Genomic DNA, 12,996 nt, shown 5'->3' with positions numbered 1-12,996 from the left:
TAGCTTTAGCTGAGGATTTGTCTCAGTCTCTCTCTCTCTCTCTCCCTCTCGAGGTTTTGAAAAATTGAAATTGGATAAAATTTGACGGTTCGATGAGTGGGCTAGGAGATCGTACGGATGAAATTGAAAGGATTGTTTTGACGGCTGAGATTGGGTAATAGGTGGATTAGGATTTTGTAGCCGTTGGATTGAGAAGTAAAGGGTTCTTTTTACCTGGGAAAGTGACGAGAGAGGAATTTGGCGCTAAGAAGTCTGAAACTGTTGTGAGTGTTTGTTTTTTGTACACGTGTACAGATATGTAGATTCTGACATCACCGCTATAAATGACCAACGATTTTTTTTTAATCAAAATGTACGGACGATATTTAAATGGAGAAGGACGACGAAACGAATTCAGATTCGGCGCCCAAGAAATCGGCGAGGCAATTGGATTTCTCGCCGCAGAAGCCACAGCCACAGTTGCAAATGAGATCACAGTCACTGTCGCAGCCACAGCCTCAGCAGCAGCCTCTCTCACCGGTACAATTGCAATTACAATTACAATTACAGTTACAGTCACAGTCACAGTTACAGTTACGGCCGCACGCGCCAATGTTGCCGCAATTGCAACCGCGGCCGCCGCCGCCTCCACCAATGTCGCCGCAATGGCATGTGCGACTGCCGCTGCCGCCTTTGTCACCGCAATTGCAACCGCGGCCGCCGCAGCAGCCAGTGCTCCGCTCTCATCCAGTGCATAAACTTCCAATACCGGCAGTGACGTGAGTCTTGCTTAATATGAGCTCTTTTTTTTTTTAATTTTTAAATTTTTTATTTTAATTTTATTTCTTGAAAAAGATTTGATTTGGGAGGTGATATCAGATATGTCTTAGTTTAGAAATATTGGTTAAAAGAATCACTTTAATTCATTTTTGGTATGGAAATTTTTTTTTTTCCAAATATAGATTTGATATGTTTGAATAGTAGAATTAAGAGCATAGAATTAATGGGATTTCAAGAATATTTAAAGAGGCAGTATGATTGAGCATTCAAAAACATTGTAAAACAGTAATCATGTGTGTTGTGCAACAAATAAAGCTAAATTCAGGAGGCTTTATTGTAATGATGAATCTGTTTAGCGTTTAAGTGTGTTAGAATTATTGTTAAATGGTTAAATTTGGCATTTTTTAATGGCTTAAGCTTTTGGGACGATCGGAATTTTTAAAAGGGATTGGAATGTGAGATGGGTTATGGGATGGAAATTGTATTAGGAAGAGAGCTTAGCAAATAAGGCTTTGTTGTTGTTGTTGTTGTTGTTGTCATATATGATCTACGTGCTTGTCAACAGAATAATTTTCAAACATAATGAAGAATCGAGGGATGACCGTGACCGCAAACACTCCTCAAGAAGCTACGCCACAAAATGCTACAGGATAGTCCATATGGAAAGTTACAGGACAAAATTCTAAGAACTGCTTCCCATTTTGAACATCTAAATCCAGTAAAGGGGCTATATATCTAGAGAAAGAAACAACCCTGCTCTTGATATCTCTTTCATTGTTCCACAGTAGACTGGTAATTTCTGTATTACCTGTCATGAAGATGTTCTTTTTGCTCCCTTCTCGTTGGACATAGACGCAACAGCTGGAGCAAGTCTTCTGATCTTCTCACCACTGCTACAAGGGGTTTATTATATTTGGGTTGCTCAAGATAATCGATTTTCCCAATCCTTAACATTTTTTTTAGCAGAAAACTTAACCCATATGACTTTCTTGTTCTTCTTCTTTTTCCTTTCTCGGTCTCACCTTTTGCTAATTATTGCTTTTTTCTTTAATGAAGATATCTTTTGAGAAGCTTATATTGTGCATACATGCTTTTAATTATATATGCCATTGCTTCTTCATGGAATTGGAAGCATTTTATACAATTATGAATTCAGCTCTATTGTTTTGTTCTTCTAACTATTGCACATTTGTGTTTTTTCTTCAGCAAGCAGGAGTCCCCTAGACCAAAACCACGGGCTAATGCTGAAGCAAAGGATAGTACTCCAAAGAAACAAAAACAATGTAACTGCAGAAGTTCCCGATGCTTGAAGCTGTAAGCACATAGACTCCTTTTCCTACATTTTTAGCATGAAATGCACTTGGGTTGTAGCATTGCTTTTGTGCTCTAGCAAAACTTGCCTCCCTAAATGGAATTATTTTAGAATTGAACTCAAGGGCATCAATTCCTTGCCTTTATGAGGAGGATTAATTAACCCCCCTTCCAGATGGGGAAGGTGATTTTATTTTACTTTTCATGTTTGCTTCTAAAGAACTTTAGCCATTTCTGGGCCCGCATGTCTTGTAGATATTATTATACCATATGAACTAGACAATGGTCCTGCTACTAGACCGTAAGGCTGCAAGTATAAAGAACAAGCCACACCACTTGTTCCTTTTAATCTGGTGTATCTCTTTGTTTGAATTATTTTCTTCTGACTTGACACTTGATCATGAAGGACTAGGCAAATTTATGCAAAACTATGTTGCAGCTGAGTCACCTCTTCAACTGGAGTTCAAACAAGACTTAAGCTGCCAAATATAAATAGGAGATCATCTTCAAGTTTGAGTTGAACAATATAAGGCTTCCATTTTCCTTGTTCAGCATCCTCCTTTATTTCTGCTAATTCTCCTTCACAAACCAAGACTTGGGCAGGAGTGCAACTTGAAATCGACTGATGGGTTTGCCATGCAATTTGCATTAAGCATAAGGCTTTTGAAAGCTATCTTCTGTAGGGGTCTCCAATTTTACTGTTTCTAATAACTTGTTTCCTCAAGGAGAGATTGCTGCCAAATTGCTCAATAATTGGATGACATAGGTTAGAGAAATTTATAATGACTATACAAGTTTCCTATTCTGGAAGTATCATATGCATGATAGTAATAAGTTTTGTAGTGATTTTCCCCTCTTCATCTCCCCTATCTTCACCTCTCTCTCTCTCTCTCTCTCTCTCTCTCTCTCTCTCCTTCATTACGATTTTTTCTCCTCTTCACTATAATTGAGCCTTTTGTGGTCCGCTAAAATGTAAATGAGAGGATACAAGTGAAATCTTCTTAGGACACATGATGAGACATGAAGTAATCCTCATATAACATCCCTGGAGTTGTAATAAAGTCCTCCCTGTTTCTTCTCTTCAATATGACAGAGGTCTCTTCCAAATGTATCTTGAATGGGTTTGGTTGGTTAATTTATTGGTTAATTTGTTGAATCCATTTTCAAATTCTATATGATTTAATAGGAGTGCAACTGCTTGGTCTTTTAGTGATTTATCATAGATTACTGGTAGCTTTAACCTTTATGTATGTGGTGCATCATCTTTTCTTCCCACATATTCTAAAGTATTAAGAAGCAAAGTTATGTAATTGTAGGTATTGTGAGTGCTTCGCAGCTGGGATTTATTGTGATAATTGCAACTGCTTAAATTGTCAGAATAATGTGGAGAATGAGGCTGCTAGGCAGGAGGCAGTTGGAGTGACCTTAGAGCGTAATCCAAATGCATTCAGGCCAAAGATAGCAAGTAGTCCACATGAACCTCGAGATAGTAGGGTACATAATCTGACTCCAACTTGTGCAACAATATTGCATGATGAGTGCTATTGCATCGACTTTAACTGAATTAAATGTTGATGGGAGTGTCTTTTCTAAGTATTTTGATATGTACAAGAAATATCATTTATATGGATTTGTGCAGAGATTTTACTCTTTTATTTTTATTTTTATGATGAATGAGAAGATTTCATTCCAAATGCAAAGAAATACAACACAGTTCAGTGTACAGCAACCATACAACCCAGCTCAAAAGCCAACATCAAAACATTGGCCTAAACCAAAAGAGTACACAGGTCAGCTACAGCACAGACACAAAAATTACATCACAGCCCTTGTTGCCCTCTGCCCTTCAGTACTGAACATGAGATACCCCTTGCTATTTTCATTGTAGCTGTATTGATCCTTTAACCTTTTGGTCTGCTGGTTGTCATTGTTTGGATGGATTGTTTGTGTTGTCCTTGTCTACTTTTATTGACCAGATAATGTGCAGATATTATTTCTGATTTTCAATTTAAATTCTTTGGAACTATGATGTGAGCCACCACCCCATCAAAGAAATAAAATACCCCCTATTTTCCAAACTCTGCATTTTTTGTTTCCTTTTTTATTTTTTCCATTTCTTTATGTGTTTTTTTGGTGATATCTCTTTTACATATCAAACTTCATTTTAAGAAATAGAAATAATCTTCCCTATTTTGTCAATGTATTTAAAGTTCAAAAGTTATAAAAGAAGAACAATGGTAAAAAGAAAAAAAGAAGAAGAAGAAGTTAAAGTCTTTCAAAAGTGTTAAGAGCTCAAAAATCCTTTGTGTAATAATTTATTATTCTTCATAAAACAAGTATATAAGTAATAAATTTAGGAAATAATATATAGTAAACTCCACAGTTTGATATTGTTTTTAAGTCAAACCCTATAGTTTTAGATGCACAAATGGTTACTATATTAGTTTAACAAACATTTTATGAGTTTAACAAATGGTAACCATTAAGTAACATAAGTTGTTCTTGAGGCTACATAGCCATAAAGTAACATAAGAATAGAACTTTTGTTAAATCCATAATTTAGATGTACACACCATAAGTTTAACATAATTTGTTAAATCCAAAATCATGTTACATTTTAGATGCACAAACTTCAGGGGTGTATTTTGTACAAATGGTAACTAGAATTTGAAACTAAAACGGTATATGTTACTAATAATATTTACGAAGAAGAAACCTTTTTTTTGGTTTGGTGGGTCAAGCATATTATCTGTAATCATTAAACTTGGCATTCATTGATTATGTCTTAAAACAAATCAGGAAGATGTTGCAGAAGTTCAAGTGGTGGGAAAGCACAGCAAAGGGTGTCAATGCAAGAAATCAGGGTGCCTCAAGAAGTATTGCGAGTGCTTCCAAGCCAATGTTCTGTGCTCTGAAAACTGTAAATGCATGGAATGTAAAAATTTTGAAGGAAGCCAAGAAAGAAGGGATCTTATTCATGAAGACCATAATGCAATGGCCAATATCCAACAGGCTAAATTAGCTAATGCAGCCATTAGCGGGGCTATTGGATCCTTTGGTTATGGGACCCCGCTTGTGCCCAGGAAGAGAAAAAGCCATGAACTCTGCCAACGGGTACTTTTTCTTAGAATCCTTGAATATGAGATGTCTAGGTTGATTTTAATCTATTTTGTTGATCTTAATGACTGCGAAGCATATATTTAATTTTTCCATTTTTAAGGATCATTTGTTGAGTAACTCTGGATCAGTAGACTATAAAGCTTTTGTATTGCTAGTGATACTTCAAGTGACATATGTTATTCAAATCCTTTTATCCTTGTGTCATGTAATTTTATTTCCTGTAAGTTTGATTTTATTCATCCACATTTAAATCTGATTTCTTGTAATACCACTCTTATGGATGAAATTTTACTAAGAAAAACCATATAATTTACACGTGTACAACGGTTATGCTCCTCTTTTCTGCACTTTATATAATAAATTCAAGTTTTGTATGAAAAAGATTTTGGGTAATTCTTTTTGGGACTCGTAAAAAACATGTTAATGCTCTGAATAATCTTTGAGAGAGAGGGCAAGCTGCACTAACTATTTATGCTCAGAGATTAATTCAAGGGACATATGTTATTCAAATCCTTTTATCCTCGTGTCATGTGATTTTAGTTCCTGTAAGTTTGATTTTATTCATCCACATTTAAATCTGATTTATTGTAATACCACTCTTACGGATGGAATTTTACGAAGAAAAACCATATAATTTACCTGGGTACAACAGCTATGCTCCTCTTTTTTGCACTTTGGGTCTATTTGGGATCTACTTTTTTGCTGAGACTGAAAATTTTTTGCTGAAAATACTGTAAATAAAAGTAAAAATTAGTTGAAATAGTAAAGTAGGACTCATGAATAGTACCAAAAAGTGCAGTGAGGCCCATAAATAGTAGCAAAAAATAAGCTGAATAGTAAAATAAGCTGACTTTTTAATTTTTTCCAAACACACACTTTGCGTGCGTTTGGGTAAGAATGAAAAATTAAAATTATTTCACTATTCAACTTATTTTTACCACTATTCAGCTTATTTTTGCTACTATTTATAGGCCCCACTGCACTTTTGGGTACTATTCATGAGTCCCACTGTACTATTTCAACTAACTTTTACCTTTATCTACAGAACTTTTAGTAATAATTTTTCAGTTTTAGCAAAATAAGCGGTATCCAAACACACCCTTTATATAATAATGAAAAAGATTTTGGGTAATTCTTTTTGCTATAAGATTCCTGTTTTTTTTTTTTTTGGTTCTTCACTGTTTCCTCCATCTTCTCAGCAAAAAAGGAAGAAGAAATGCAGTAATTATTTTTAAAACTTTATTCAGGAAAATCATCTAAGAGCTTCATCCATCCCTGATTCATGCATTGCTAATGCAGCAGTATCAGGATCTTCTAATTTTAAGTACAGGTAGGCATATGATGTCACTTTGATGCACCTGGTAAATTTTATATATATATATATATATATAATATTCTCTTTCTTTTTTACACAAACTAATTGTCATAACTGCTCATGATTGAAGGTCTACATTGGCCAACATACTCCAACCACAGGACGTGAAGGATCTTTGCTCACATTTGGTCGAACTTTCAGCAGAAGCAACAATGACACGTACAGGTTATGATTAACATATAGAAATAGAAAGAACTTTTGCTGGTTCTTTTACATTTAAGCTTGTTCTAACTTTCAGCTTATTATTTGACTGAAATGACTATGCTGCCTGTATTATTATAAGTTTCTATGTCAACTGTTCTATGTAAACAACATTAGAACTGCATAAAGTAGTTTTCTTTTAGGGTAAAACTTAAGTATATTTCCTTTGGTGCTGTATACTAGGTTCCTCAATTAAATTCAAACAGATAATTGTATTGGATTTATTTGTCCAAAAAAATAACATTTTTGTGCTTTATTTCTTCAATGCAAACATGACTATTGAATTTAACATTATAAGTAAATAACCTCTAGAAAGGTCATATTCTAGAATATTTATTATTCATTGTCATGTGAGTTACTGCCAATGATGACACTTGTATATGTAATTGTATAGAACCTTTTTCCTTATTTCTGGCTGATCATTGTTTTCATCAGTTGGTTGGTCTGAAAAGTTTAACCTGTTATTTGTTATTTGCCATAATTAGAGTCCTAAGAATGTCATTTTGTACTTGATATCTATAATTTAAAAGAATTTGTGGAAGGATTTGGTTTGAAACACCCCATGATTTCTTTTAATATTTCTCCCTTATTTTTCATTTCTTTTCATCATGCTCTTATTCGATTGGTTTGATTCCTTTGAAGATGAATGAAAATATCTCCAATTTCCATATTTGGTCTGAAACACCCCATGATTTCTTTTAATATTTCTCCCTTATTTTTCATTTCTTTTCATCATGCTCCTATTCGATTGGTTTGATTCCTTTGAAGATGAATGAAAATATCTCCAATTTCCATATTGGTCGCACATTCAACATGTGCCTTCCAGAACAAGGGGTCTTTATTCTTTAAGCCTGCTTGTAATTTTACTGTGCTCAAAAACCCTTTACAGTGGACTGTTTGGAAAATTGATCAATATAGGCATTTGAAAAATCTTTTTCTTAGTGATATGTGTATATGTGTTTAGCTTAGCAGTACATTATACTGAAAACTATATTTTTTTTATAAAACATTTCATTTGCCTTCTAAGTCTTTAATGTAACATTTCCAGGAAATAGTGGCAAAATGGATAGGGAGACAGACAGGAAGAATATTGAAATTTCTACTGCTTTGTCCACTCAAGAAAGCGAAGTTGCTGAGAATGGACATGGTAGCCAGAAAGCTATTCCTGGTAACCATCTGAGTAGGAATCAAGTGGATAGAGATGGAAGCACTGATTCTGGTTCTGATGGAGTTGATATGGATAATGGTAGGCCAATGTCTCCTGGAACACTTGCATTGATGTGTGATGAACAAGACACGATGTTCATGGATGGTGGGTCACCAAAAGGGGTGCTGAGCGATGGTCAAAACACACGTCAGAAGTCATCTAATGGGCATGGGTCAGAACTCTATGCGGAGCAAGAAAGGCTTGTTCTAGCAAGGCTCCGGGATTTTCTTAACCGAATCATTGCTTGTGGGAGCATAAGAGGTAAGTTTCTGAAATTTATAATTCTAAACTTTCAGACTTTACACTGTTGATGAGAAACTTGAACATGGGCTTTCTTAACTACAAAAGGACAATCAAAAGTCCTATGAAGGCAAGGATACTCAATTGTTAGCTTGTAGAACGTTGTAATTAAAAAGACCTCATATTCTAGCTTCCAGTTCTCGAGTGAATTTTCCTCTTAGTTATTGATGTAAGCATCCACATCAGTCCGTGGAAAATTTTTTCCATTTTACAAGTCTAAAACTTACTTTTTCTATTTTACACACCTATTTTTACAAAACACCCACATCAGTTTGTCTATTATACATATTTATTCAAATAAAATATTCATTTCTTTAACCTAATGCTACAGTGCTACAGTGCCAGGCAAAGTTATGCTACATTACCAGGAAGAGAGAAAAAAACTATTAAAAAATGATATACACATGCTACAGTGCTCGTGTAAATTTACACGGGTACTGTAGCTCGTGGATAATTTTAGAAGATTTTGCAAGATTTTAAACGGACTGATGTGGACTGTTTTTGAACAAAAATGTGTAAATTTGAGCATTTTTTCTATTATACATACTTATACACAGACTGATGTGAATGCTTTAAAAGGTTTTTAATTCGAGTATCAACATTCCTTTGTAAATTGAATGAATGTGTGAAAAAAATGTCTCTGTATAGCTATAGGTTAGAGCTTTCGGGTGTTTTGAGTACTTTATAATGACCTTTAGACAAAATAAAAGGTCAGGAATTTTGTTTTATTAAAGCTGGAGCTTAGTTTTAGAGGTTGAGCCTTGCTTTTTACCATAAGCAACATGTCACGAATTTGAGTTCAAAATCAATCTCTCCAATAAATTAAGGGTAAGACTACTTACCATGACTTCTCTCAATCCTTGTATAAGTGAAGAGTTTTGTACACAGATATTAACTTTTTTTTTAACTTAATGCTTAATTTTACATCCACTTGGATTGTATTTTTTTTTTTTTTAAATGTGGATATTTCCACATCAATTATGGATATTTTATATATTAAAATAGATAAATCTGTCATTTTTATTATTAATCTAATAAAAAGTAAGAACAGTTGTGTTTCTATCACTATGCAGAAACAATGCCTTCGCCGGTGGCCAAAAATGGTACAGGAAGCCAACAAAAACCTGTAGAAAATGGAAATGTAAAATCTGGCAGTGAAGCGAGAAGTCACAAGGAGGCTTATGGCAATGGCATTACAAAGTCTCCAGTTACGGCAAGTGCTGAAGCGTCTTCAAGAGCCCATCCAGTCACTTCTGATAACAAAGATTTGTCATCGAAGGTTGGGTTGCCCAATGGGAATGGGGAGAAGATCAAACCAAATACTGACAGAGAGTTGTAGCTACTGAGAGAAACAGTTCAAATTAAATTAACGTGTCTCAGTGATATGCAGCTGCAGTTTCCCCCTAGGTTAGAAAGTTGAACCTAGGTCACCTTGTTAGAAATGTTTTTGGTTGAAGAATCAACATAACTAGGGCCCTTTTCTGAATATAGCATTTATACAATCTTTGTAGATTATATAGCAAGTAAATTTTGGTCAATTTTTAAGTTTGCTTATAAATGTGGTGTTTTAGATATCTTTTAATATATCTATCATATGCCATGATGTTCAACCGGCACCTTTTAATGTTTTTAATAAAGACATCCGTCTATTCTCCATATTTCCCCGTAGTTATCAAAAAGATATACTATCATATCGTCTCCAGTTGAATATCCCTACCTCAGAGGCTTTGCCTGTTGCGTACATGATCTGCTCAGATACTGATTAAGGTTTTTCCAACTTCTGAAAGTGGAGGACATTGTCAATTGTAAATGTCTCATTACAAGGCAAATCAAATCTTATGAATCTTCGAATTGTTCAATTGAAGACCCGGTAGTACACACAGTGTAAACATTGTCGGCAGTACAAAACACTTTGATGCTGTTGAATTAGAATAGCCGCAAATATCGATCACTTTTCACTTTGAAGTTTGAACAGAACAATTATTTGAAAAAAGGAATTTCAAAAATTGGTACGCCGCCGGTCATGATTGATCCCCCAGCCACGGATCCCAAACTGTAACTCAGCGGCTCCAATCAAGAACTCAACAGCTTGCTGTGGGGTAAGCAACTCAACCACCTTCTGGACCGTTTTCAGCCGTAGATCATCAGCCCTTTTAATAACACTTACCAACCGTCCGATCTTCTTCTCGAACTCATCACCACACTCGCCAATGACCTCACTAGCACCATCCTGCCACTCTGATAGCTCCTCCGTTATAGCATTCTCTTCCTCTACCTAATTCAACTGGGACATGTTAATAAAATTACCCCAACCATTACCAAACCAACTCACAAAGATATTGATTGAACAGCTAAATTTATATATATATATATATATTTTTTTTTTAAGAAAAGAGAGGGGAAAGGGTTCTAATAGGTTAGTTACTAATAATTGGTATAAAAAAAAAAGAATTAATAATTATATAGTGCAAGTGGAGTTGAGTTTTTTCTTTTAGTTTAAAATATTTTTATTAAAAAAAATAACAAATATATAACCACAATTTCATAAAAACAAAACTACTATACAAACTTAACAAAATAAAATGGCCATACTTTCATTGACAATAAATAATGAAAATTGACAATAAACTATCATGAGGTGATTTTAAAATATGAAAATTCGTAAAAAGAAATTATAAAATTTCATGTATTTGTGTGTTTTTTTTCGATATCTCAATATATTCAAGTTCTTTTTTTTTAATTAATTTTTTTTTTAATTTAAGTTTCTTAATGACCCTCTTAAAAAAAATTCCTAGAGTCACCACTGACCAGATCCACACAAACACACAACCCACTAGATATTTTTTCTTTTTTTCTTATCATTTTTAAATGTCTCTTAGCATCTTAGCATGTTTCATCATCATTTTTTTTCTTATCGTTTTTAAACCCTAGATCTTTTTTCTTTTTCTTTTTCTTTTTCTTACCGCTTTTAAATGTCTCTTAGCATCTTAGCATGTTTCATTTTCGACAGCCCAATCAAGGACCACAAGAACCATCTTTCTATTTTGTAAACTTCTTCGATCCAAGGATAAAACGTTATAATATTCTCACTACAAAAGTGAAATCACAAAGACTGAACTCTACATCTGTGAAAAACACGATTTAGAGAGGGTCTGGGGAAAGAGGTACTGCAACTGCTATTATGGGCAACTAGTAATATAATATAAATGGAGTTTAAATAAGATCACTGATGTAAATCTACTAATCATGTGTCTTCTAAATTTTGTAATCGGCTAGTTCTGAAATCCTCATAGGAACTTGTCCCCAAACAAATAAAGTTTTAGTTTGACCATGTTAGAAATATTGTATGATTGTATTGTATTTCTCAATGAAAAAATATCCATGAGTGCCTTTATATAGGAGGCATATGAGTGCAGTACAAGTAAAAATGTAGTACAAGAATGTGTGTTATACAAATAATCTACTTAGGCCTAAAGCCCAGAACACCATACACGTTAATAGCCCCCCTCAAACTCAAGGTAGATGTGAGACCAACTTGAGGTTGTTAACCAAAGTACGAAGGTGTCCCTTAGGATGTGACTTGGTGAAAATATTTGCAAGTTGATCTTTAGAGAAAACTGAGATCAGCTTGAGAGCACCATGGACAAGATGATAACGGATAAAATAACAATCGATCTCAATGTGCTTAGTCCGTTCATGGAAGACATCATTGTAAGCAATATGAATGGCACTTTGATTGTCATGATAAAGAAGAGTAGCAGAGGATGTAGACACATCTAAATCTTTGAGAAGCCATCATAGCCAAAGGAGCTCAGATGTGGTATTAGTAAGGGCACGATATTCTACTTCAGTACTAGAGCGAGCCACATGAGTTTGTTTCTTACTTCGCTAAGAAATCAAAGAAGAACCAATAAGAAAGCAATAACCAGTTGTGGACCTGCGATCAGTGGGATTTCCTGCCCAATCAATATCAGAAAATGCACGGAGAATAAGAGGAGATTGAGCAGAATAGAAAAGACCATAGAAGAGACTGCCCTTTAGGTATCGAAGAATACGCAGAACAGCAGCATAGTGAGTCGATCGTGGAGCAGACAGATACTGGCTCACCTAGTGAACAGCATAGGAAATGTCTGGAAGAGTAACAATGAGATAAATTAGATTGCCAACCAAGCGTCTGTAAAGAGAGGGATTAGACAATGGTTTCCCTCTTAAGGGAGTCAGATGTGCATTAAGCTCAACTACAGTGTCAATAGTCTTACTATTAGTAAGTCTAGCTTGAGACAAGAGTTCAGAAGTATACTTAGCTTGAGTAATATAAAGTCCATCTGTAGAATGAGTGATTTCAAGACCCAAAAAGTAGCTGAGATGTCCAAGATCTTTCATCTCAAACTGTTGACTGAGAAAATCCTTGAATTCTTGAATACCACTGAGGTTATCACCAATTATGATCATATCATCCACATACAGGAAAAGTAAAATAGTGCCTTTATCAGTGCGATGAAGAAATAAAGCAAAATCATAATGACTGGTCATGTAACCCAAGCGAGAGATGATAGAACTAAATTTGGCAAACTAAACTCGTGGAGCTTGTTTAAGGCCATAAAATGCACGTCAAATGTGACAAACCTTGCTTGATTCAACAGAGAGACCAGGAGGAGGTTGCATATAAACTTCTTCACTTAAACCCCCATTAAGGAATGCATTTTTGACATCCATCTGAAAA

At 34.8% G+C, this 12,996-nt stretch overlaps 2 protein-coding genes across 2 annotated transcripts; one reads left to right on the top strand and one right to left on the bottom strand.

The window, feature by feature from the left end:
• The first annotated feature begins 369 nt into the window (after positions 1–369).
• LOC112025689 (protein tesmin/TSO1-like CXC 5) lies at positions 370–9,811 on the top strand. The gene is made up of 8 exons (XM_024058371.2): positions 370–758; positions 1,966–2,073; positions 3,387–3,564; positions 4,870–5,184; positions 6,438–6,520; positions 6,636–6,730; positions 7,815–8,234; positions 9,347–9,811. The coding sequence occupies exons 1-8, from the start codon at positions 370–372 to the stop codon at positions 9,610–9,612; spliced, it is 1,854 nt and encodes a 617-aa protein (XP_023914139.2). The 3' UTR covers positions 9,613–9,811.
• A 461-nt stretch (positions 9,812–10,272) lies between these two features.
• Positions 10,273–12,806, bottom strand: LOC136064716 (uncharacterized mitochondrial protein AtMg00810-like). Its single transcript, XM_065766796.1, has 4 exons — positions 12,441–12,806; positions 12,211–12,380; positions 12,158–12,161; positions 10,273–10,548 (listed from the first exon to the last, which is right to left on the bottom strand). The coding sequence occupies exons 1-4, from the start codon at positions 12,804–12,806 to the stop codon at positions 10,273–10,275; spliced, it is 816 nt and encodes a 271-aa protein (XP_065622868.1).
• Positions 12,807–12,996: the final 190 nt, after the last annotated feature.

This window comes from Quercus suber, unplaced genomic scaffold, assembly GCF_002906115.3.
Source record: "Quercus suber isolate HL8 unplaced genomic scaffold, Cork oak 2.0 scaffold_24, whole genome shotgun sequence".
Classification (NCBI taxonomy): domain Eukaryota; kingdom Viridiplantae; phylum Streptophyta; class Magnoliopsida; order Fagales; family Fagaceae; genus Quercus; species Quercus suber.
The sequence above is the reverse complement of the archived record's forward strand: the minus strand, read 5'-3'. Positions and strand labels throughout refer to the sequence as shown.

Bases quoted from the DNA above. Each gene is read 5' to 3' on its own strand.
- LOC112025689 (XM_024058371.2), top strand. From the start codon at position 370: ATGGAGAAGGACGACGAAACGAATTCAGATTCGGCGCCCAAGAAATCG. The intron at 2,074-3,386 runs GTAAGCACATAG...ATGTAATTGTAG, and splicing joins AGTTCCCGATGCTTGAAGCT to GTATTGTGAGTGCTTCGCAG. The intron at 8,235-9,346 runs GTAAGTTTCTGA...ATCACTATGCAG, and splicing joins TGCTTGTGGGAGCATAAGAG to AAACAATGCCTTCGCCGGTG.
- LOC136064716 (XM_065766796.1), bottom strand. From the start codon at position 12,806: ATGACCAGTCATTATGATTTTGCTTTATTTCTTCATCGCACTGATAAA. The intron at 12,381-12,440 runs GTTGGCAATCTA...GCTGTTCACTAG, and splicing joins CCTCTCTTTACAGACGCTTG to GTGAGCCAGTATCTGTCTGC.